The 27,140-nt window shown below is 37.3% G+C and overlaps 1 protein-coding gene across 1 annotated transcript in view; it reads right to left on the reverse strand.

Moving 5' to 3' along the window:
- Positions 1-25,525, reverse strand: part of LOC124615615 (eukaryotic translation initiation factor 3 subunit J) — a 65,511-nt gene extending 39,986 nt beyond the window's left edge. The window contains exons 1-3 of the mRNA XM_047143620.1: positions 25,248-25,525; positions 25,081-25,172; positions 743-862 (exon numbers count right to left, since the gene is read on the reverse strand). Coding sequence (XP_046999576.1) covers positions 743-862; positions 25,081-25,172; positions 25,248-25,263 — 228 coding nt within the window. The 5' untranslated portion in view covers positions 25,264-25,525. The remainder of the gene's footprint in view (positions 1-742; positions 863-25,080; positions 25,173-25,247) is intronic.
- Between the last annotated feature and the right edge of the window lie 1,615 nt (positions 25,526-27,140).

Raw genomic sequence — 27,140 nt, forward strand, 5'->3', positions numbered from 1 at the left:
CACGCAGCTGCACGAAAAGCATTATTCAACATTGCGGCATTGCTGTCAGGGTTCCTCCGAGCCATAATCCATAAGCAGTGGTCATCCACTGCAGTAGTAGCCCTTGGGCGGCCTGAGCGAGGCATGTCACCGACAGTTCCTGTCTCTCTATATCTCCTCCATGTCTGAACATCGCTTTGGTTCACTCCGAAACGCATGGATACTTCCCTTGTTGAGAGCCCTTCCTGGCACAAAATAACAATGTGGACATGATCGAACCGTGGTATTTACCGTGTAGGCAGGGTTGAACTACAGACAACACAAGTCGTGTACCTCCTTCCTGGTGGAATGACTGGAACTGATTGGGTGTCTGATCCCCTCTTTCTAATAGGTGCTGCTCATGCATGGTTGTTTACATCTTCGGTCAGGTTTAGTGACATCTCTGAAGAGTCAAAGGGATGGTGTTTGGGATACAATATCCATAATCAACGTCTATCTTCAGGAGTTCTGGGAACCGGGGTGATGCAAAACTTTTTTTGATGGGTGTAGTTCAAGCACTGATTACATTTATTGCTTTCCTCATTCAAACCTTCCATTACTACTGAAACAAATAATGAGGGGAAACTCCTTTCAGCAGCAATTGAAATTTACATTTGAGGTGGTGAAACTGCAAATTCTTGAATTTTTTCTGTGCAGCTTAGTGCATCATATGAAATGGGTATACAATATTCTGTCAATGGAAAATTCAAACAAAGAAACATACCTCTTTTTCAGCAATTTTTTCTTGTAAGTTCTTTTGAGGCTTCTTTGACTGGACTGGCTTGACAGGTTCCTGTTTTTCAACATCTTTCTTCTCTTCCTCCTCCTCATCTTCCCAGTTATCCTAGAACAGGAAAAACGAACAGTAGGACCATTGAGAACATATGAATAAAATGTAACTAAGTGGAGTCTATAAGAAAAACTCTTAAATAAAATTTTTCCTGACTGAGGAATATTATGCTTTGTTCCTAGCAGCTGAATTTAGTCTTTGAAACAAACTTGTTCTTTGTCACTTCAATTCTCTCTCTCTCTCTCTCTCTCTCTCTCTCTCTCTCTGTCTGTGTGTGTGTGTGTGTGTGTGTGTGTGTGTGTGTGTGTGAGAGAGAGAGAGAGAGAGAGAGAGAGGAGTTAATTTTTCCACTGGAATCATTGCTTTCCTAATGACAATCTTTTATCTTTACAGTCGTGTCTAATTGGAAATTAAGTTAAAAATAGTTCAGAATGTTAAAGCTGTAGTTAGTTTTCTTCATGAAATTAAGGAATTTTGGGTTCTGAAATATACATTTAGAAACATCTTTATGAACAACATTATGAAGACTTTGTAAAACAGCATTTTCATACATTGAAGTTTACTTCGTGTAATACATTAATGGATCCACACAAAGCATAGTTTCAAATGAAATGCAGTTGCTTATTTAGCATTAACAAACCACTCAAATATCTGTATCTAAAAATTAACACTGAACTGCCTAAATACACACTTTTCAGCACACTAATACTGGAATTATGTGGTTAGAGTGCATAAGCTGCTGCTTTTTTCAATATTGTGTTTCAATCTCTTAAGCGAACTGCATTAGTCTTACAAACTATTTCAAAGAACTGATCATTAAATGATATTTATTTATTTAGATTTTTTGTGTGGAGTCATCAATATGATGGCTTTTGCAAACATCAACTACAGTTACAAATACAAAATATATTTAGATCTTAGCCTTACCAGTAGTAATTAAACAGTAAATTGATGCTTGTCAAAAGTAATGTTTTACACATATTAAGACAGCCAATAATTTTTTTTATACTTTATTTAAACCTAACCATTTAAAATTTGCCATGTGAATAGGGAGACTTTTCAATTAAGAATTCTTTTAGTTTTGATTCAAATTGCCTTTTATTATTGTTTTTCATGGACTGGCAGTTTATTATACCATATCAATCCATTAGTATATGGGCTCTGGTCAGTCATTTTTAATCTTGTTCTTTGTCAGTAATAATTCTCTCTGGACCTAGTTTTGTGGTCATGTATATCATTACATTTAGTTACTTCAGTTTTCTGTGGGACAAAAAAGTAGTTAATTTATAGAGACCAAAGAGCATATAATGAAGTACTTGTGTTGTCTGAAAACATCATGGCAAGGGTCTTTATAGCCTAGTCCATGTATAATCCTTAACCCTCTTTTTTTTGTAACCATAGTACTCTGTTAAAGTGAATGTCTGCAGCGCAACCCCACAAGCGTGTGGGTGGGCACCATTTTGGGCAGTTGGTTAAGAAGATACAGCCCATTGCTGACTCTCTCTCTCTCTCTCTCTCTCTCTCTGTCTCTCTACAGCGTTAATGTGTTTCTAATCCAACAGAGGTTCGAGTCCAGATGGATCCCTAGAAGTTTACACTTGTTTGCTTCCTCTGCACTATGCCGCATTCCTCATTTATGCATAAGTGGTGTGAACTGCCAGTTGTAAATATTAGTGTCTGGGATTTATTTACATTGAACTTTAATCCTTGTGCATGAAAATATGAACTTAATTCTAGCATCCCATTACTTGCTGAAAATTTCAGTTCCTCACAATCTTTACCATGAAATAAAACTGAGGTGTCATCAGCATAATTTAATGTGCGAGTTAATGGGATGTACAATGTCATTAATATATGCTAAAAAGAGGAAAGGTCCAAGAATTGAGCAATGAGGGATTCCCTGTGTCACTGTTTCCCTTGTGGATTTAAAAGTTAAGACCTTATTGTCAATTTGATGGATGTGCAAGTTTGGTACGCTGTTTCCGATTCAACAGGTAGGTGGGGTGGACAGAAGTTTCATTGATGCATCACTAATACTAAAGGCCCACAGTTTTTTATAAGAGAAGCTCTTGGTTTACTGAGTCAAAAGGTTTGCTCAGGTCAAGGAATATTCCGGCTGTGTGCATAGCCCGTTCCATATTGCTATATACTTAATGGAAGAAACTGGTAACAGCAGTAGGTGTGCTTAGGTCTTTCCTAAACCTATGCTGCAATTCGGTAAGCATTTTGTGTCTTGAGAAAAATTTAACACCTGTGAGGCATCAGTTGAAAGAGAGAATATCGAATACAGTAGTGGAAGAAACTGAAAGAACCAGAACCTCTTAGCCATATAAATATAAAAAACATATTGTAGTAAGAATGCACTTATTCATTACAGTTACAGATTATCAGCTTATTCTGTGTCAAAAGGTTATGTAAGTCATTTCTTTCTGATATGACAGTAAATTCAGTGCACAGGTGTAAGTCATTTCTTTCTGATAAGACAGTAAATTCAGTGCACGGGTGTAAGTCATTCTCTCAAATGGGGAACCCAGGGTATAAATGGGATAAATGACCTTTCACTAACAACATTGCCAGATGGCAAAGGTGCTTTGTCCTCAGATGATACAAACATTGTGATAAATAGCAAATCTAGCATAGTTCTTGAAATAACTGTTAAAAAAGCTTCCACATACATCAATATTGGTTTATAGCCAGTTCTTTGCCATTCGACTTTTCAAAATCTCACTATTTGTAGTTCAGAACCTACAAGATGTTTCTACACAGCATGTGCACAAAATATGAGAACATGCAGACAGAAACATATCATATTTTGCTGACGTGAGATGAAGGAGTCAATAGCGATGAAATCAATAAAGATGCAATGACATGAAATTATGTGAGCAAAGACTGTTCAGAAATGCTGAACCTGCAGTATAATGAACATGCTGTGATAACTGAAAATTTGTGCAATATAGGAACTCAAACGCAAATTTCCATGTGGTCTGATAATTCACAATCCTCCACCAACTATGTTCTCCAAGTGGTGCTGTCCCCTCACAATTCATTGGAGATGTTCTGGTTAACATAACTTATTGGGGAGAGGGGGGGGGGGAGTAAATCAACATTCAAGACCATTCTGGCACAAATTTTCAATTGTCTCAACAAATTCTTGGTACTGTGATTTCATGATAAAATCTATTGCAAGGAGCACAGCACACAATTGGTGTGACTACACAAATCTTTGTGTAATGTCAATATAACTCAATGACAAAATTTGCTAAATTCCATTCCATGATGTTATACGGATTAATATTTTGGCATAACTCATCAAGCATAAACAAAAGTTTATAATATGAACTATCTGTGGTGCGCATCCAATAACATTATGCAGAAGCCTGCTCAAAGAACTGGGCACACAAAAAGCCACTGCTTCTCTGCACCTGTAATGAAATTTGTCATAATATATCTTGTCTTTAAAACCATTAGCTCTATTCATGGAATGAATAAAAGTCCCAAGGTCGGTCACTTTGGTTCTAATGGGTAAGACTCATTTAAAATAACTTCCCAGTAACTGCGTAAATTAATGTACAGTTTATGAGCAGCACAGAAAATATATTAGTGGCTAATCACAAGCTGACTAACCACAAATAGAAGTTTCCACATTTCTGTTGAAACAGACTTCAAGAATTAAAACTAAAACAAACATTTTCACAACACAGCACATTTTCTTTATCCCATTTCATTTCAACAGAAAACCTATACACTGTAGTTTAAAAAATACAGGTTACATCTGCCCAAATGTTTATTGGAGGGTAAAGTAGTCTTTGGTAACAACATTAAACAACAACTTGTCTTTATATAGTAGTAAAGAAGGTAACTGATTCTGCAGTTCTTTTCATATTAGTTTAATTTTTAATGAAATCTTGGAACACACATTACCCTGAATGCTTCAGTTTTACGCCTTTTCAATTTATTCATCCAATGTCATTAGCTTTATACAGCACTCAGCTCGTAAAAAAATGAGATTCCAGTTCTGCCCCTTCCATTGGGTGTTTTTGAAATTTCCACATCTTAAAACATTACTTAACACTTTTCCAAGCATTTTAAATGTGTGAATACACCAATGCTTGTAAAATATCGCTTCAGCCGTACCATAAGTTTAAATGTACCCCATCTCAAAATCTGCAATTCAATTTTTTTTTTCCGCCAAAGGTAATGGTACAGTATTCTTGTGCATCTCATCACAAATCAAGCACTGGATTTATAATCAATAGCCTTTGTTTTAACCCCAAACCTATAAGTTATATCAACGCATTATCACCATCAGGTCTTTATGTATCTTTTTATGCCAATTTCTTGTTATGCCATTTCATTGTAAAGCACTTTATATAACCTCCTGTAAACATACGAAGAGTGGAAATGAAAAAAATGCTAAGTACCAAATCACTTGTCAGGGGAATCAAAAAGCAATGTATCTGTTTTGTGCATAACTTTATTTGTATCCAAAAAATTGAAAGGTATTCTGATACCACAGAATTCTTATGCCCATATCATCAATGTAAAAAATGAGACAAATCAGAAATTAAATAAATTAAGAAAGTTTTTGTGTCAAGCGGATTAATATTATAGGTGCTATGTTTCATTTCTAACGTAAATCCAGAAATACAGCAGTAATATTTTAACTAGTAGAACTGTAATCAACAAAAATCATTTCTCATTTCTTTCAAAAATTTTTACGAGAGAAGAATAAAATTAAAATCAAGAAAAAATTGGTCACCACTGACTTCTGTTTCCCACAGAACACTATTCTTAGGATCAGATTTTGCGAAGGTCACCTTTACTCCCTTGTTGTTGACAAAGAAATGGCAACATTGTCAACAGGTCTTTCAGATGAAGTACGATATGTCACACACCAGCCAGTCTTTCCTCTCTTGAATACATTGACATTATCCCTTATTTGTATCAGAGTAAGAATTTCTTAATATCGGTTTCAAATGGAAGATTATGACAATCGTCATACTGCATTTGGAGGTCTTACATGCCTGCACTGACAACACTGATTCAGCTGCAAGTTTACCACCAAAGTTGCAGTTTTACGCGTTGGAATTGCATGGAGTGGGTTCACAGCTTTAGCTGACAACAATCTCATTTACATCTTGTAGAATCAAAGCCTTGCTTACCCTTCTTTGGTTCCTTATAGCTGCAAAACTTGTTACAGGTCAAAAAACTGTACCCACTCACCAAAAACATGTTATCTCTTCAAACCATCTCTGGTTAAATGGAAGAGACATCAATGTATGGCATTTGGAACTCCAGCAAGAAAGTACTGCTCGGCACAAAGATCATGTGCCACCTATTAACAAATGTTTGAAACATTTTCTCCATGCTCTGACACTTTTAAACAAGCCTACAGACATCCAACAGGGGGGCACACATTTATTGCATTTTACCCTACTATACAATTCTGATTTTCATCTATTTTCTCCTTCTTCAGCCTTTCGTGTCTCAGTGTATCTCTGTATCCGTATACAGGAACAAAGTATTGAACTCCTCTTCATATGTTCCATGAGCAAATGTCCCATTTTTCAAAAATTCATGTCGAGAGATGCACTACTATCATACTTCCCTGTCATTTAAATACGCTTTGTATGTCTATTTTAATTACCTACTTGAAAATGATTAGCAAGTTCTATATTGAGCACATGTTGGTGTGATGCCATTTTCTTAGATACTATGATCTATCCAACCGTCTCACATCCTGAGCAAAAGGAAAAGCACAGGGCCAGTGGCATACTTATGTGTTTCATGCAAGAATGTTGTCAGCGCTTGCCGTGGGGTATGATGGAAACGAAAGTGTGTCAGCTGTTTGTGTTATGCAGATCAATCTACGCAAGCACACTGAGTAAGTAAGTAAAGGTTGTTTTAATTAAATCATGGGAGAAGGTGGCTGGATCAATGTTTATTAATACATCGAACATGTTGCTATTATTAATGAACACCGATCCACCTATCTTCTTCCATGATTTAATTAAAACAACCTTTACTAACACAGTGTGCTGGCGTAGATCGATTGTGTAGCCATTTCACCACCACATGAGATACATTTTCATGTCTCTGCAATTAATCCATGAGAGACGCACCAATGGACGATGTCGCCATGCAGAACTAAATCACTTAAATCAGTCAACTTCACATCACTCACTGCCATAATCATGAAATATTTCTCTCGAAACTCACAAATACACCCAAAAATAGCAAACAAGACAATGGTTTCAATTTCGGTGCTACAAATACTTGCCTGCCTTCTTGCCTCACATTGTTTATGTCTAAGAATCATCCCTCTCCAAAGCGAAATTTTCACTCTGCTGCAGAGTGTGCGCTGATATGCAACTTCCTGGCAGACTGAAACTGTGTGCCGGACCGATACTCAAATTCAGGGCCTTTGCCTTTTGCAGCAAGTGCTCTACCGTCTGAAGTTTGGAGATTGGAGACGAGGTACTAGCAGAATTGGAGCTGTGAATATAGGTCATGACTAGTGCTTGGGTAGGGTCAGATGGTACAGCACTTGCCCGCGACGGCAAAGACACCAATTTCAAGTCTCAGTCTGGCATACAGTTTTAATCAGGAAGTTTCAATCATCCCACTGGTTACGCATACTGATGCATTGTCAACTGATGAGCAGTAGGTAAGCACTCCCATAACTACTGTTGGCCCTGACCTAGACTTCAGCCCACACCTTGCTGTGGATATTAGCTCACTGACTACTTTTAAGATGACAATGTACTCACCACTATTTCAGCCGCCTAACCACTACTATTTTGGCAGTGTACAATTGTGTGGTAATGTGGAATTATTCAACTGCGAAGGTCAACTTTGCTTGATCAGTGAACAAGTATCCTTCTTTATGAAACCAATATGGTGAATATAAACACAAATAGAACACCTAAAAGAAATTTTGTAATGTACATGCCATCATACGTAAAATATTGAGAAATGGACCTGTAGTCAATATATAAAAACAATTATATGCATATTGTTTCCACAGCGAATTCGTATTTGGACAGGTGATTGTGTATCAGTAATGATGTCAACACCAAGAGGGACTCTCCCTCTTTGCAAATTCTGTGGTGAGCGAGCAAAGGATTCCACAACCCATATAGCACCATTTTTTTAATCTTCTGTGCTGCAACATTTCTGTCTTTTGTAATCATCTTACGTAGGAAAAGATAAGATTGCTACTTACCATCAAAAAGACACATCAAGTTGCAAACAGGCACAATTAAAAGACACTTACAGAAAGCTTTTGGCCACAGCCTTCTTCAGCAAAAGGTTAACATACACCATTCACACACAAGCAAGTTCACCTCATGCACACACACCCACCAACTCCAGCATCTCAGGCTGGAGATGCTGGAGTTGGCGGTCATGTATGCATGTCTTTTTGTTATACCTATCTGCTACTCAGTACCTCCGCTATATGGTGAGTAGCAATACCAGAGAAGGAAAGTTGCCACCCACCATACAGCAGAGATGCCGAGTTGCAACAGGCACAACAAAAAAGATTCACACAATTAAAGCTTTTTCGGCCATTAAGACCTTTGTCAGCACCCCCCCCCCCCCCCCACACACACACACACACACACACACACACACACCTGCAGTCTCAGAGAGCTGGTGAGTAGCAATTTTCCTACATTGTTGACATTCCTACCTGGAGTTTCCATTGTTTGATTATGTAATCATCTGTCACTTATCTTTTTTTTCTATAAATGCTATACTCACTGTTCTAGGATGTCATGAAAAATATCTGAATTGTACAAATTATGTAATACAAAGTTGTTAAGGTTTGATTTTATTAATACAGTTATTATGTTATTCTGAACTGCAGCTGTTGTATTACTTTTATGCTAATATCTGGCTATCATAATAACCATTTGCTTTTCAATTTGGATGGAATATTCTGCGTTAACAAATGGTAATGACTATTTAAAACATACAGCTTCAACTCTGATAAAGTTACTCATTATTGAAACAGAAATACTGTTTTATATATTTCTGATAATTATAATAATAATTATTATTGTTAACCTACTTGTTTATATTTCCACTGGAACAGCATTTGTGTTTAGCTAGATTTTGTTCAGATTTTACCCCATGTCAAGGTCAGTTTATTCAATTCAAATGTGTGCTGAAGACATAGCTGGACCATCCCTAAGGAATTGTTCATTTTATTATTGTTGTGCTTTCTGACTGATTTCTGGAAATTATACATTTCTGCTTTATTTTCCTCATCCAATGTACTGTAACTAGTAATGATGATACTTTACTCTTGGCCAATAATATATTCAAAAGCTATCAACATTCTGAGTCTTGTTTGCTTATTAACAACTGCCCGCCTCCTCAACCTTTCCTCCTTACATTATTGTTGTGAAGTTTTGTCAGCATAAATACAGATTCAGAATAAAAAGACATTTACACAAAGTGTCTTCTCTCTGCAGCAGTGTGTGCTCGTGTGCTCTGATTTGTAACTTCAAAGATGCTTAACTGAATAAGCCGATATTGTTAGTAATTCATGAAGTAATAATTAAATTAAGAGTAATGCTAAAATCGACACTGTATGAGATTTGTAAGTATTTGCTCTCCATAATGATGTATGAAAATAATAATAGTGAAGACATGAAGAAGATGTAAAGACGGAGATTTAATGTAATGATGATGGTGGTTTATCAGGGTGTATATGCGGACAAGAAAAAAAAAATTCCCGGATTTTTCCTGGTTAAAATTACACTTTCTCCTGGGTGAAAATACACCCTTTCCCTGTCAAGTGACAGTATACTTTTCCTCGGAACTGTAAAACTTATCAATCCTTTGAATGGTTATAGTAAAAAACACGTTTTGGAAAGTTCTTTGATGTGCAGCAACATGTACGCTGCATATTATGAAAGTGTACATTTAAATTCAACCAAACGCCGCATGTTACTTTCCGAAGCATTGAAATCAAGAGTGCAATGCGCTTTTGTAGCCAGTCCTAGCTCGTCACATGATCTCGCCAGCGAATGACAGTGGATCTTCTAGCGTAGGATACGTGATGTAGTCAGCCAATAGCAATATCAGTGTTAAGTAGCGCGTACACACAAATAGGAAAAGTTAATGGTTTAAATTAACATACACAGCGTTACTACAAGAAAAGCAAAACTTTCACATACAATATTGGTCTCTGAGATTCGTAAGCTGCAAGAGAAGCTAAGCTTTAACATATAATGTTGATTTTTTTGCGCGTGTTACACTTTAAGGTACAACACACAAATGCGTCAGTAAAATTTTTAATAAAGACATAAATGTATGATCTTCTGAGCTCGAAATTTTTCTGAATGTACGTCCTCAAAAGACTTGATTTTTAAATGAGTCAAGAAATTCATCGTACATTCTCGCACATAATTCATCTTGTATAAAAGGAAATTTACTTTGAAAGTAATGCTTTTCAAACAACCATTCGAAATATTTTCCCGTGACCTGTTAGAAATAGGTTCGTTCCAGTAATTGCCAGAGAGTGCCAGAAACAGGCGTCACCGCGCTTGCGCATCTACGATGATGCATGAAGCCCATATGTTCGTAAGTGTAAAACATTAAAAGATCTTACACTGTGTCATAAAAGAAACAAGATATCAGAGGATACTCCAAGAACATCGGAATTTCGTGAACCATACTACAATGCGTAATTCGGCTTAAAGTGCACATTCGTATGTCCAGATTCGGACGTAAATTTTATTGAGTACCGGTACTGTATTATCTCATGTTTGGTTCTTTATTATGGCATAATGCCATACGTTCTAGAAGATGAAAACATGCACTTTTGAAATGCAGCGAACAGTTGAAACTAGCCCATAGTATGGATTTAAACACTTCATTTCAAATAAATTGACTGCCCCAGCGGAAAAGATTAATAAAAGCCAAATTTCTTTAGCAAACCGACAAAAATAACTTCATTGTTCTGCAAGGCGATTAATGCCTGACTGTCAGAAAAGTGGAGATAAAACCTGAAACTAATAACATATTTTAGCCTTCCGTAATTATGAGAACATATTTTAATTCATTTGATAGCTCACGGTCATAGATATCCGTTTTGTTTTCATTTAATGTGAGAGCAATAAATGAAGAGGAAACAGCAAAATCACTAAACGTAAACACGGATCATGTGGAGACTCCCCACTAGAACTCAGACTGCTCTGTGAATCAGCCCCGGATCTTCGATATTTCCGAACCGGGGCAATATTAGATAGTAGCGCCCAGCCACACGTCTGAAGCGAGAAGCGGGGAAAGGTACTTCTCATATGTGACACAACTGCACACGCACAAGGGCTGGCCCGCAACTGCTCAAACAAATCTAAAGTAAACAGTTGTGACGTCACGCTCATCGGAGACAATTTGTTGTTAGGAAGCATTGCATAGTCTTCCCAAAGCCTTTGACACACTTTGCAGTTGGCAAACGCTTGTATGAGCACTGTGTTTTATTGTTGTATATGGCGTATTCTTTTGCGACTTAGGTTTTATTTTCGTTTTTTTCTTCTGTTCATGTTTTGTTGCTGCACTATTATACTGCAGAAACGGGATACAGTAATATCCTTTGTTAGAGTATTGGTTCTTACCCATCAAAATCACATAAATTTAACTGAAAACTAAAACAATGAAAAATTCCCGGTTTATCCCGATTTTCTCACAGATGAAAAAATTCCCGAGTTTTTACCGGATCTCCCGGGTCGTATACACCCTGTTTATAGATATTAGTTTTACATACATGGTAACAGGTTCTATTTATGTTGTAAAGATGTTACACAGAGATAAGTTTTGTAACATAAAGTACAAATAGTGGTATAAAGATTATGCGAGCCTATAGATGTTAATTGATGTTGGATCTGCTGTAACCAGTATTAACAATGTAACAAATTGATGAGAGACTTCAAAAGTCCTTACCTAATAAATCCGTAACTGGAAGAATATTGAAGTTAACTATGTACGCCATTTAAAAAAATAAAGATGCACAATGTTGTAGTATACATAAGTTTAAGGTTGTCTGTGTATAACAACTTCCTGAATAAAAAAGGGAACATAACCATTTTCACAGTTAACAGCTTAAAACAGTAAGATTTCACTGTAAGTTAAAGTGTGGATGTCAAGCCCAGACCTGCATCTTCTTAACATCAACTGTTTGTTTCACTGAAAACGATTAATTCTGACTGTTTTGATTTACTGTACCACATGATTCAGCAAATTATACATATCTATGTCTTGTGCGCAAGAAACAAATCAATGATGGAAACCATGACTGACCAAATTATACAATTGGGGAACGGCTTGCTTAGCTTGTTACTTAAGTAACATTTGAACGCAACTGACATAAAAATATCATTTAGGTGGTGGTGAAACTAATACTGCCCACATTAGAGAAAAGGTGCTGATACATTACAATTACATTTTACGTGATAATACTATCGCAAATGTTTCTGTTTTCTCACATATTAAGACTTTTTCTTTAATTTATTTACTCTTGCCTGCAGACCACACACATCTCCGAGGTCTGGAACATTTGTTTGTGTAAGTGGTACTGGTTCTAACGTGATGTTGAACTGTTGTAGGTAATCTGGAGAAATATGGAAATTAAGAGACTGCAAAGAGGTGAAACCTATGGTTCAAACTTGAAACAGACATGATGGACTTCCAAACCAAATGTAGCAGCATCATGTGAGGAACACAATATGAATAGCTCACTGGCAATTTCTGTATGAAACTATTATAATTTCCAATACATATTATTTCTTATATAATGGCTTCCGAAAAAGGCCTTTTTTTCTTTTCTGTTAGAGTATTTTATCACTAATGATTATGTTTGTAATAAAAACAATGTTCTGTGATTGTGTTAGTGTGCTGACAGACTGCCATTTATAATGCGTTTTGTATGGAACTCTGAGGTATTTTGAACTACAATAATTGGGGTCAAGTAGTTTATCTATAATTATCAGAGCGAAAGGTTTAGCATAACTCAGACGAGAGTGGTTTTATCAATCTAAATCAGTTCTGTCACAGTTCATTTCTCTGTAGCAGGTGAATAAGTGAGGTATATTTGTTAGAAAACTCTTGTAATCCTGTCAGACATATTGATGGATCAATCAATATAATTACACTTACATCCAATGAGATCTACATGTATTGCAGAGTGATACATTTGCCAGTGCCAAAGACACATGGGTAAACAGCAGCAGCAGCAAGTTTAGGGACTGCTGCGCATCGCCTCTGCCTCATTTGTCTCAGCTCACTGATGTGTACAACATGCTCTCCAGTGGACTTATTTACAGCTTTTATGATACTTGGCTATTCCCTGCCATCGATGTTTGGCTTTGCACATGGAAATTTCTATTTCCCCAATGTGTCACTGTCACCATGCTCCAACTGCATGTTGTTCTTTCTGCGAGGAAACAGACAGCATCTGTGTACACCGAGTGTGGACCGTACTTCGAGTGCTTTCACTAGGACAAATGTACAGGGTTTCCCAGCACTAACATTTGAGTTTTTAGTGAACTTTGATGGCTAAGAGGTATCGGCCTTCAGAAGACTTCGTTTCGTTTCAAGAAGAATCATGATCTATTACATTCTGCAAGTTATTTGTACTTTACTGGTGTTCAATAATGCCTGTATTATTGAAGAAGCAGACTTACAAGAGTAACACATGTGCATTATTTTAAGATGAGTTACACAATAATCCCTTACAATTACATTTTCAAATTTTTTATTAAAAAATCAAATCTTATTGACATATGCGACTACGTTGTACAATTTATCAGAGACATTATAAAATCCTTCTTGCAAAAATTAAAGTAATTGAAAAAATCAGCAGCTATGCTGTATAACTTTCCTCTGTTTTGGTGACATCATAGCCATTCACATGTTTGTAAAGGAGTAGTGTGTTTACTGAGTCATGACATTTGGTTGAGCATACGAAGAGATAATAGAAACAAGATGCAAGAATTAAAAATGTTTAATTCTTTGATTGCAAGAAAATTTTAGAAGCTCCTTTATACAACAGACAGCACACAGACAGCTCACAGACAGCTTTCATACATGAAAGATGCATAGAGTTTGAGCTTTGACTTTCTAATTCAACCAAGCTTAAGTTTTCCGAGTACAAAAGCATGTCACACTAGTTTTGATCTGAATTCAAGGATAGCCTGCAGAGACCTGTTAAAGGAACTGGAACTAGAAACTACTGAATGCTGTCAATATATTTATTCCTTAACAGGATTTATCTTTTTCATACCAAAAGCTTAGTACTCGGAAATGATACTAAAATAACAATATCTGCATACATAGTTAGTAAAGTAACTCAGGGACACACAACTTCCAAGTGTTGCCAGCAACCATAAAACATATTAGCTACTAATAAAACACAATTTAACAGAACCTAAAGTTTTTCTTGATGGCCAACTCCCACCCCCACTTGTCTATATTATTAACAACATAAAATAACTTCAGTATCACATAAATCGAACATTTGCACATCTTCACTGCAGTTATGCTGGCTTTGAATGAAGTGTCATACAATTATCTTATTGACTTCAGTGTATAAACATTTTTGAACAGTTTGATATTAACCTTCTTTTCCTTGAGTCTCATATAACTTAGAATCTATGGAAGGGACATTAAAACATCTCTCTTCTTCTGTTACATAAAATTATTTTTTACATCACATTAGAGGTTATCTTATCAAAATCCACATGCATGGCTCAGTCATCATATAACTGTTGCTTTCTTAACAGCTACTCCAACAGCTCAAGCATATGGAATTTATGTGGTGATAAATCACACCTGTAAAAAATATTGCTTACAAAACACTCACGTAACCCATCCTGAAATATAATTAAAGTGCATGGGAGTCATACCAACAAAAGGGATATCGAACATACACAAAGAATGGTAAGGATGGCCACAGGTCTGTTTGTCCCACAGGAGAGTATCACAGAAATGCTGAGAGATCTGAAGCAGCAAAGACATAAAGGTAGATGTAAAATCTCATGAAAGACTCTTGCAGAGTGGCAAGAACCATAACTAAGTGAGGAATCTAGGAATAGCCTTCAACCTCTTTATTCCATTCCCACAGTGTCCATGAAGATTAGTCTAATTACAGTGGGCACAGACACATTTAAGCAGCTTGTCACATTCCATACACAAATGCAACAGGATGAAACCCACATACTGTGGGGGTCATTCTGCATCAAGTGGAGCAATTTCAGACATGGTTCCCACTTGACCATTTCTGAATCCAATGAAATTTACTGAGTAGGTTTAACAAAGTCTTGAAGGGATCTGCACAAAGTTTCAGATCGGTACCTCCTTTGACTCCATTTCTACAATCTCTCTGAAGTGGTCTCTAGTTTGCACTACCTCCACATGTGCTAAACTAGCAATTTCAGCAAGTTTTATAAAAGGTACCCTTAACTTACAAATCACAGCTTTTGTATACTTAAACAACTCTTTGTGCTGAATAAGAATATATTACTGATTAGATTTTTAGACGTATCTGGTGATAGCTGTATTACTTCAAAAATGACATAACTGTGTTACTTGGAGAGTCTATCTTTAACCAGACATAAATCTTAATTTTACATACAGATTGAGCCAAGAATTGGCAAAGTGACACATGGCCATGCTGTCAATTTGTGCTTTTTGTACATTAGCCTTCGTCCTCCTCTGTTGAAAGTTACTATGTGCAAAATTTATGAACTCTTTTTGGGTGCCAAATTTTGGGACTATATCTCAGCTATATGTTCAGTATTTTTATCTTACTGTATCTAAAAAGATTATTTCTTAAGTTTCAGATGCTGTATGGTTTTAGTCCTATGCCTGCTTACAGGTGCTCAAAGTTATTACTTGTCATACACAATGTACATACTAGAATGCGACGGAGCAGACATGAAGTAAAATAAGTGAAAACTGATTTTATGTCATCAAAAGCACAGTCAGTTATGTACAAACCAACTTCAAGCAATAAGCAGTAAGAAGACAAATGAAATTCAAAGTTAGAACTTTAAGTCCTCTATACAACTTGAATAATTCATTCCCACTACAGACTGATTAAATTATCAACAGTCTTGTTCATATCCTGAGAAATTGTACTGCTGCCCAGATTTTGAGAGTACTTTTATGATTTTAAATGTGTGTTGCTCTGCAACCCAGCAAGTATCCTTAGTAGATGGCCAGTGGGAGGAACATTCAGGACCATGACGGGCATAAAGATGACCAAGGCATCTTTTTGTTTTAATGAAACTTTACATACATTTCCCACCCACCTCGCACTGTCATACATACAAGCACAATACCACCAGGGTTGTAAAGTTGTAATTGAAACAGCTGTAATTTCTTCATCTTCTACAGTCATTAATTGACAGACACCACTTGAAACTTTTCTTATGCTGCTCTTTTTTAAGCTAATGAAACTGAATTTGTGATTATCTTTTCCAAGCAACTGTGTGCTCTTTAGCAAACCACCTTTCCCAATCAAACTCTGCTCAATTTCTTTCTGTGAAGAATAAATAATGATGCCTGAAATGTTGTCACTGCAGAACTTGAAATGACCACGTGATGTCAACTTTTTGCTATCCAAAGACCTCTTCAAACTAGCATGAGCTGCCAGTCTTTTAGCTGTTCCTCCAATTTCATCACAAGGAGATTTTCCATGACTGGTTCCAAAACAATTCCACTAAGCTGAAATACCAAAGTTCTTTTCATATAAAAATAAATTGCTAAAATTCCTGTACCAGGTAGCAGCTCCATCAATAAAGTAGTAAATGTATTTAGTTGCTCCTAACATTACCTTCAAATGTTTAACCAGTCTCATTATGAACAAAAGATCTACAATGGTATCATGACGAAGACCGTCACTACCAATACAGACAGACAACTGATATTTTCTGTACTTCTTTACCACCAACATAAACAGAAAAGGGATGTAATGAGGCTTGGCTGTTCTCCCAATGAAACTTTTGAACAGCACCTAGCATGGCAAATGAAGAATTCTCAGTAAGATCCATCAAAATGATCATTTCAATACCTTCAAGATTTTCTTTCAAGTGCTTTAGATTTGGTCGTTGATGCTTTGAAACAAAATGGTGGCTTGTCAGGCCATGAATTTTTTGAACTAAGTTCCTTATCTATAGTTGCATGACGTGTCTCTAGCACATCCTTGTCATTTCTGTTGGATATATTCTTTGAAAACATCTATCAACATAAGATTCGAGCTCAGGTTTTCCAGGACACTGTTCACTGCAATGCAGCATATAGTCTTTTGATTCCAAATAGCACACAGTTTTCTTGATTAGCTCCTTGTAGTCATCATCTTCGATAGATGTTGCAGCCAACATCAGCTCGGCATTTTGATGCATTACACATACAGCACTAACTAATACGTCACTTTGACCTGAGTTTACAAGATTCTGGGAAGTCCGATTCACTGCAATGTTTCTCACAATAAGCTATGAACATCTCTTTCAAGTTACAAAGTTGGAAGCATTTCTGCTTTTGAACTTTTTCAGCATCGATTCTGAATGCTGTATAATTATTTTTATCTGAGCACAGCTGAGAAAAGCAATCCTCTTCAAAGAACCCAAAGACTTTATGTCAGATCTTGAGTGTTTTTCCCTCCTGTTTTACAGGTACTGCAAAGCTACAGTCTCCATCTTTACTTTCCTTGCCTGCTTCACCATTCTCGCTCAAACGCTAAATTTTTTTGCTGTTTGTTTGGTACTTCAGCTGCTACAAGCCAGGGTTAATGTTTGAACTTTGTTGGAATTACCTGAATGATGCACTTTAGTTTTTAGTTCATTAATTAAAATGTCAGTATCCCTACATTTCTGGCACTGCTTCATCATTTGCTTCAAAACATTAGTGGAGCTCACACCAGCAGCAACAGCTGCTTCTGCTATAGCCCTGGTGATGGAAAGTTCTGCTTCTTGAACTTTTTGCCTTATGTAACCGATGGATTCCCTTCTGCTATTCTGTTGAAGCATTAAAGGCAAATTGGTACGACAATATGGCAGTGCAAAGATCCTTCGGACAGGCATGCATGTCCATAGTAACAGGCACCTAGGCGACTACAGCCATTATGAAACACAGTAAATAAAGTCGCAATTGTGAATAAGGACAATCAGCTGTAGAATAATGACAATGAAAATCTGTGCTGAACTGGGACTCAAATCCATATTTTCCACTTACCATATGGCTATCCGTGCACGACTCAGGGCTATACCCAAACGTCCATTTGTCCATGCATCTCTAATAGTTGCTACTGAAGTATTCACTGCGTAACAAGCATCAACTACAGCTGTATAATTAATAGACATTTATTCTTGCTCACCCCGGCTAGAGTTGCTTGTGAGCAAATTCTTATCTCCAAATGGTATGTAGGTTCTGGCCAATTTGAAAACTTTAGTAGTCAACAGTTTTAACTTATCATGAGAAATGTCTATGGGCTGTAAAACCTTCTCCAATTTATGTTACTGTTTCCAAAATGGATTACAGCAGGTATTTTGTAGAATCCGAAATTCTGTCGTCAGCAGTGTGTTATGATATGAACCTATCTGGGTATCTTCTTAGTCAGGTCCAGATCTAAGTTTTAAAAGCCTTTCATAAAATGAGAGGGAGGGAGGGGGGGGAGAGGGGGGGGGGGGGGGAGAGAGAGAACTGATCATAAGATCAACACTGAGAGAAAATGTTTAGGTGGTATTTTAACCATGTTTTCAATGTGTCAAATAATGTTGTATAAAATTTCTTTAAAGGAAGGATTTACGAAAATTTATTTTCTTCGGGCGGGGATTTCATCAAAGGTAGACATGGATTTTCATTTATTTTACTGCTGCTTATTGCTTTAATTTGACTTGTACATAACTACACTTGCATTTTTATTGACATAAAAACAGCTTTCACTGATTTTACTTCCTGTTTACTCAACATAACATTCTAGTATAGACTATGAATGAGAAGTAATAACATTTGAGCGAAGTTGCTCATCCATAAGTAGGCACAAGTATAAAAGTAAACTATACAGTTTCTGAAACAAACAGTATTCTTTCAAGATACAGCAAGATAAAGAGACACTAGAGAACTTACTGTTGAGTTATCATCCTCCAAAAATATCCTAAATTTGGCACCCAAAACATTTTCATCAATTTTGCACATATTATATTTTGATAGAGAAGAACAGACACTACTGAACAAAAAGCACAAAATGACAGCATGGTCATTTATCTTATTACCAATTCTTCACTGAATCTGTCCATGAAAATATGATTTACAGCTGGTTAAAGACAGGTTCTCCAAGTAACACAACAAATTTTCTGCAATTCCTGAAGTGTAGCTATCAACAGATGTATTTAAAAATCTAATCATTAAGGAAATACGGAAGCGTCCGATCCCACCCGTCTGCTTTGACCCATGACGTCACAAATATGGCGGAAACAAAAACAAACACACACACTTTCCACAAGAAGCCTAATGACACTAACGGGACAAGCACGGGAAATGGGGTGTTTTGGGTGGGGGGCAAACTAAATATAAACAAATTTAGACGCCTTGCGTAGCTACAACGTGTAAGTGAAGACAGCCATGCATGAATACTCACCCACCTCCCCAGGGGTCGTAACCCCTGCAACCCATAGAAGATAAAGATGCTTCAGTAGCTGATTAGTGTTTTTTGTCTTTAAAAAAAAAAAAAAAAAATCTCACGGGATAGAACGAACAGATCAGAAAGATAAATAAAATAAGATAAAACAGAACTGGAGACAGCCACACTCAAACCAAACCCTTACGTCACGGGTCAAAGCCGACGCGTTGAATCGGACGCTTCTGTCGACCCTCATTAATATATTCTTATTCAGCACGAAACATTGTTTAAGTATACAAAAGCATTGGCTTGAAAGTTAGGAGTATGTTTCTTAAAATTTACCCAAAGTTGGTACTTCAGCACACACGCCGGTGCTGCTAACCCCGACAATCTATGAAAGGCTGTAGAAATGGAATCAAAAAGGAGACCTTGACCTGAAACTTTGAACATATTCATCCTAGACATTGTGGAAACTTCCATAAAATTTTATTAGATTCAGAAATGGTTTAGTGGGAACCTCTAGTCCACTTGATGTGGAATTACTGGGTGGTACAATGCGCAGTATCCTCTGTCATGCACTTCATAGTGGTTTGCTGAATCATGATACATCAAACTACTTGTAAATTCATTTGAAAAAACCTCAATAAACCAAAGAAATCTTGGGTGTTTTGGTACACTTGATAATTCAAGATCACGCCACAAGAAACTCCATATCCGATTGCAGCAGCTATGTAATACTTGGTAGTTTGAATTGTTTCATCATTCATCTCCTCTTGACACACCTTTGCTTTGTAAGCAAATACATCACTTACCACAGCACATTGGAAAATTACCGCAAAGAAGTATTCTGTCTTTGCAAAAATGAAGTGGGCTACTAAGTGTGAGTGTGTGTGTGTAAGGGGGGGGGGGGGGGGAGCATGTATTGGAAGGTGTCTACTCTGTCACCCGCACTGTCCACCACTCTAAAGTGGAAAAGAAAAGATCCCTGAAAAAGCACCATAAGGAGAGAGGAAGCAGACCCAGGAACATGAGTTTACACTTCTTGCAGGATGTTTACTGAAATGACTTAGTCAACACAGAAGACAAAAACATACCCACTGGGGGTTATGTGCTTCAAAAAGCCTGAGCCATTCACTATTCACCTGGGTGTTGAACTTACCTTAAAAAAGAGACATACCTCCATTTTTGAGATCTGTGGTGAAAATGCAAGCACTGATGTACTAATTCTTCAGCATGGAAAAATGTGTTCATAGAAATTTGTGTGTGCCTTCCATTTGAAATGTTAAAATGGATTTAAAAAATTAGACCAGTACAAAAATTGAAGTTTATTTTGAATGGTTACTTTATACTTCCACTTGTACAGAAACACTTGTGTTACTGAAATAGAACTACCATTCTTTAACTTAGAATTTTAGTTCAACTTTTTCATGGTTCTAGCTTGAACGTCAGACACTGAACTGAAATCTCATTATCTGAATTTTTTGTTGGGCCTTCAAGCCTCAAATTAGACAGAGGATACTGTAGTCATTGCACACATTATAGATCATTCCAAAAATTCATCTCAGGGAAGATATATGACATCTTGGTGATACATTGTCACACATCAGAGATATTTTGTGAGAATAATATTTATAGCCACTTCCAACAAAATTTCAAAGAATAACTGGCACAGGTCACAACGCACAACTTGATTTGCAACATCTGTAAGGTTCACATTCTACCATGATATGGTCACTGAATCCAATCAAAAATCTTATCCAATACTTGGTAAACTCTTACTGTATTTACTGCACTGATCACAAACTGACAAAAATGCACATTATCTGATACTTTGAGAAGAAATTCCTCACTATACACCTAATGGTCATCCCTACACTCACAGCACAGACCCTGATACACTATTTTCTTTTCTTTTACAGTCAACAAGCACCTTACAGCTTCTTGTGGAAGGAACTTCTGGTTCAACAACCTTGTCTCCCCTTCCCCATTTCATTTGTGAATAGTTGGGTGGAAGGATGATGGACAATAAACCTATGTATGAGCTGTAATTTCTCTGGCCATTCATGAGACACACAGGGGAGAAAGTAATATATTACCTAAATCTTCCTGGGACATATGCTCTTGAAATTTCAACAGTAAACATCCCCATGATGCATACCCTGTCTCTTGTGTCTGTTAGTGCTGTCCATTGAACATCTACTGCTATCTCACAGATGAACAAATCCTGTGGCAAAACAAACCCCTCTTCATTGGATCTTTCTTATCACTTCCAACTTGGTAAGCATTCCAGACTAATGAACAATGCTCAAGAGCAATTTAACCACGTGTTTTGTAAGTCAAAGGAACATTCAATAATTGTCGCCGGCTTTGACAAATGACCTTATGTTAATGGCTGCTGTGATAGCTTATGGTGCACATTTTCCAAGTCTGGTTGTCAGCCGGCAAAAAACCCGTTACTGGTCAGAGATTGATCTGTACCTAAAGCACTCCGTCTTCATACTACAAGTGGCCCATAGGGACCATCCGACTGCTGTGTCATCCTCCGTTGAGGATGCGGATAGGAGAGGGTGTAGTCAGCACACCGCTCTCCCAGTCATTATGATTGTTTTCTTTGACCGGAGCCGCAACTATTCGGTCGAGTAGCTCCTCAGTTGGCAACACGAGGCTGAGTGCACCCCAAAAAACTGCAACAGCTCATGGTGGCCCAGATGGTCACCCATCCAGATCTGTACCTAAGCCCATCTGAAAAAACTGCCACTGATGGCACATTACAGTTGCCATATGTTTATGACATTTGTCTCATTTCCTTTGGCACAAGTCAAATCCGAAGACCAGTATCTAATATAGCTGTTTATCCATTTTCTTATGATTCAGCCAATAAATTTCAGCCTGGTATATGCTTTTCCCATTATTTGTCTTACGTGGTCATTCCAGATGGTTATTTCCACACATTTTCTGGTAGTCACTGCTTCCCAGTGATCTGCCGCCAATAGTGTAATCGAACACAAGTGGATCTATCTGCCTCAGGGTCAACTGCTGCCCCCTGTCCAAACATCAATCGTCTACAAGTCGCCCTACATTTCACTATTCCTGTGGCATTACAAACATCAGCATTGTCTGAGCAACTTCATAAAGCCTCCAATGTTGCCCTCTTGATCATTAATATAAATTGAACACAGTGGCAGTCCCGTAACAGTCCCAAAATTACCATAAACACTGATTTTCTTCTGCTAAGAATATGTTATGTTCTATCCACAAGGACATCTTAAATCCAATCACAAATCTCATCCAATACTTGGTAAACTCTTAGTGTGTTTACTAAATGACTGTGCAGACTGTACTAAATGTTTTCTGGAGCAATGTACCTCCTCGGTGTTTGCAGCCTGTCAAGTATTCCTTCACCTTCCTTTTTAAACTTTTATACACGTATCTCTTCCCTTGCCACAATTAGAACCATATTTGGAAAGATGTGTGTTCTGTCACTTACAGAAACACCACTCAAACCCATTGTCAGCTGGATTAATAAGCAACTGCTACTCTACAGAATAACTGTGGGAGTAGTAACATTTGCCCAAGAGTACAATTAGAGATGTATAAGTTACAGAACAGACCACGAGCCTGTTTAATCTTAGTGCAACTAATTCATGCCAGGTAGCCAAAGGTTTTTTATCGTGAGTGCAGAGTTGACAATCTAACATCATTAGGGTGATATTCAAAATGAAGTTACACTATTTCGGCTGAGCTAGATCTTGAAATGAAATGATCATATGGCATTGTTGGCCGGGAGGCCCCATGCGGGGAAGTTCGGCAGCCGTATTGCAAGTTCTTTTTAGTTGATGCCACTTTGGCGACTTGCGTGCGTCAATGATGATGATGAAGAACACACAACACCCAGTCACCATGAGGCAGAGAAAATCCCTGACCCTGCCAGGAATCGAACCCGGGACCCCATGCACAGGAAGCGAGAATGCTACCGCAAGACCACGGGCTGCGGACAGCTAGATCTTAATAGATAGGTAATAAAGATCAGCCCCATTCAGCAACTCCACATTGCTGAATTCACCAAGTTACAAGCAATCTACCATCACCCAAAATCAGTTCCAGGTCTATTAAAGAGGGCTACACATTTGTTTTTCATAGAGAAATGTCAACAATGAAAGAAATTATTGTAAGCTTCACTGAGTTCATGCCCATTTCTATGTCATCATTATTTCTTCCTAAATACCAGTACAAACCCAACTGCTGGCAGTTACAAGAAAAAGTGGGACTAATGATTTCCTATCTTCTGCCACTAGTATGCAAACAGTGCTTCTCATGCTCAATCTTAGCCCATCTGTTGCTGTATTTTTTTTTTAGAGGACTTCCCACAAAAAAAAAGGCAGAAACCAATTAGGTTGGTTGGTTTCATGTTCCATGGATACTTTTGCACAATAGACCTTAATGATGTGGAACGAGTCATTTTACACTCACATCGCAAATTAATTTCTACATACGATTGGATTCTGAACATTTCTAAGTGCTTTTATTCCCCTACTGTGGCAAGTTAGGACAAGACTGTGTGGCAATTGTGTGCACAAAGTTGGCAGAAACATATCTAGGGAAAGTATATTTCATTCACAAATTCTGGAAAAGAAACATACAAAATGTAAAATCAGCAGATCGGAACTTACAAGGAATCAGAAACCCTAAAAGCACATATGTGCCAAAAGGTACAAACTATTTAAACTATCTTCTTGTCATCCTGTTGTATGAAAACACTGAGCGTACGGAAAATGTTGTCTGTGAGAAACAAGCTGAAACATATTAGACGGAGACATTAACAGCATTACTTGAGGAAACATAGTACACTAGATGAATAAAAAAATGACAAACTGATATCACTCAAAATTGATGTAAAAATGGGTTGTCTGCAATGCAATAGCACCAGTTTATAGAATGGAAAAAATATATCTATCTCCTCACCACAAAAAGGCTACAAAATGTAATGGGCACAAACACGACATTCAAGTGTACTGCAAAGAGGTTCACTACAAAAGACATACTATATGATTCACAAATCCTTCCACTCTTTATTAATTCTTTCAAAGGATGAGCTGACTGCACACCCACACACTTATAAACTCAATTTGTGATGAAATACGTTAACTAAAATTCCTAATCACATGAATAGAAGAAGTGTATTTGCACATGCCTACAAAAGGTCTATCCGAGGTTACACTCACTAACTCAATGTGAAAATACTGGGTTCCCCACTCAACTGCACGGAATACAATTGTGAAAAATAGCAAATAATGTTCACGAACAAACTCTGCATTATCACCATCACAATGAAGGCATCTAATAACTATATACGGAATAGAAAACAAAAACTGACAGTCAGGAGGCTTTCTCCAACACGAAGTTGGTTAACTAAACTCCAGTAATTCTTCTGGGCATTTAGCATTACATATCTTAAAAATCTATACCGAAAAATAAACGCAGATGTATTCGGCGCTGCCAATTGGGTCAACCACACAGCTGGCACATTTCATGTTCTTGAGCGCGCACGAAATATTCAGATCTCCGCTACCATATGGACGAGTACAAGTATATAAATGTGGACGCAAAACGACAAGAAGATCCACACTGTGAATTAATTACGCACCTTCACATCTTCATCTTCATCCTCGCCTTCCCACTTATTGAGTTTCACAGTTGTCGTCGGCCTAATCTGTTTCACATCGAAGTTCTCGGCTTCTAGAATTTAAATAAAATCTTTCAAAAAAAATTCTTTCCTTAAGTAAAGACACAGCGACAGCTAATGTTACGTACCCCACTCTTCATCCATGTTGAGAATTCACGTGAACTTGCAATGCTTCACTATCCAGGAAATTCTAGATGGCAATGCCGACGTATAATTTATATATTTCCTCGAAGCGAATACAATAAGAGCTGCTTACTCTTAAGAAAGCTTCTATGCTAACAGTTATTTAAAACAGCGCATACTCGTCACAATAAACAAACAATATCTACTGCATATGCTAGCAATACAATCACACCGCATTTCATCCGCCATCTTCTCATCGACAATTCCAGCAGAAGAGACCATACACATCATAGATGTTGACAAACGAGAACGGCGACCACAGATACCCGACGACTACCAACGGTCAAAGATGTTATATTCATCAACAATAACAACACAGAATTTGTATTGCAAGCGAAAGTACTCATCAAGGAGGTTAGAATACGGGGGAAGTGGGGTTATCTATGCCGAGCACAGACGTCAGTTGAAGCCAGTGGGCATACCAGATCGCTAGCTCGGGAGTCCTCGAAGTCGATTTCTCCAAAAAGGCCCTGTGTTAAACGTACCCTCATATTGTTACTGCGTTAAGTGACAGTTCTGAGTATGTGCTTTGAAATAGTAAGCCTTTGTGAACGTACATCGATAATCAGACAGTTGATAAATATTTTTTTATCGCCAGCTCTCACTCTTCAAGCCAGATGTACATCGTGGCAAAACAGCCGATCGTTTTATTCCTGTTTCAGATTAGATCGCAGTGTCAGTAGTAGTAACTCTGAGTAGACACTCAATAAGACCTATGTAACACCTCACTTCCAGATATACTACTTATATTAGGTGTTTCGGCACCGAGGTCACAGTTTTTACGAGGAACAGAGCAATATTGTATGAAAATTATTGGTGCAGACTCCAGCCGGAGAAGCATTTGAATTGACAGTTCTGAGTATGTACTTTGGAATGGTATACTTGCGTGTATGAATACTCACATCAGACAGTTAAAAAAAAAATTAACGTCAGTTGTCGTTCTTCGAGCATGGTATGCATCACGGCAAAACAGCCGATCGCTTTGTTCCTGTTTTAGGTAAAATCGAAGAGTCAACTATAATAGCTCACAGTATACGTAAAACAAACCTTTTTAATCATTTCACTGTAAGATATATTAAGAATTTCGCCACTGAGGTGACGTTTTCGGGGAGACACAAGGCTAAATTGTATGAAATTTATCGGTTTACCTTCCATACCTAGAAGCATTCTTTCTAACATAAATTTTTAGCAATATCACATAAAGCCTTTTTCTTTGTTTTTGCTTAATTTTTCCCTAGAACTACAAATGTTTAGGCCATGTTTTTTTTCCATTTTGCATAATCAGAACAAGAATTTCAGTTACAATTTTAATTGAACTTTACACCTACCACTGCATGTATATTCAGCTATGATATCTTTAAACATTGAATTTGGAGTACTAATGCAGAAATAAACTACTTTACTCCCCTTTCAACTTTAATTTTGCGTTCTCAGGAATGCACATATCAGTATATTTTACTTAATATTTGTAGGTACTCATGTAGTCACCTATGAAATCTCTAAAAAGAATTGCTGAAGTGTACATTTAGACGATCATTTTATCTACAAAAACCTATAACCACCTTGGTAATCTGGATGTACGATAAGGGGAATTGACAAGGCTTCAGAAACTTGAAGCTGTCGTTGGCCATGTCAATTGCGACAATCATTAGCTTCTGGTGAAAGTGTTTCAGTAAATAAACCCCAGATTGCGTCATTTTATTGCTTCGTTTACAGGTGCACTCAGAGTTCTGATTATAGTCTGAAGTGATCAATCATGTAACATAGTGACAAACGTGAGCCAAACACAAAGCGTACACTTCATATCATATAAACTCTGACATACATTTATTACTTGC

The sequence above is a fragment of the Schistocerca americana genome, chromosome 5, assembly GCF_021461395.2.
Source record: "Schistocerca americana isolate TAMUIC-IGC-003095 chromosome 5, iqSchAmer2.1, whole genome shotgun sequence".
Classification (NCBI taxonomy): Eukaryota; Metazoa; Arthropoda; class Insecta; order Orthoptera; family Acrididae; genus Schistocerca; species Schistocerca americana.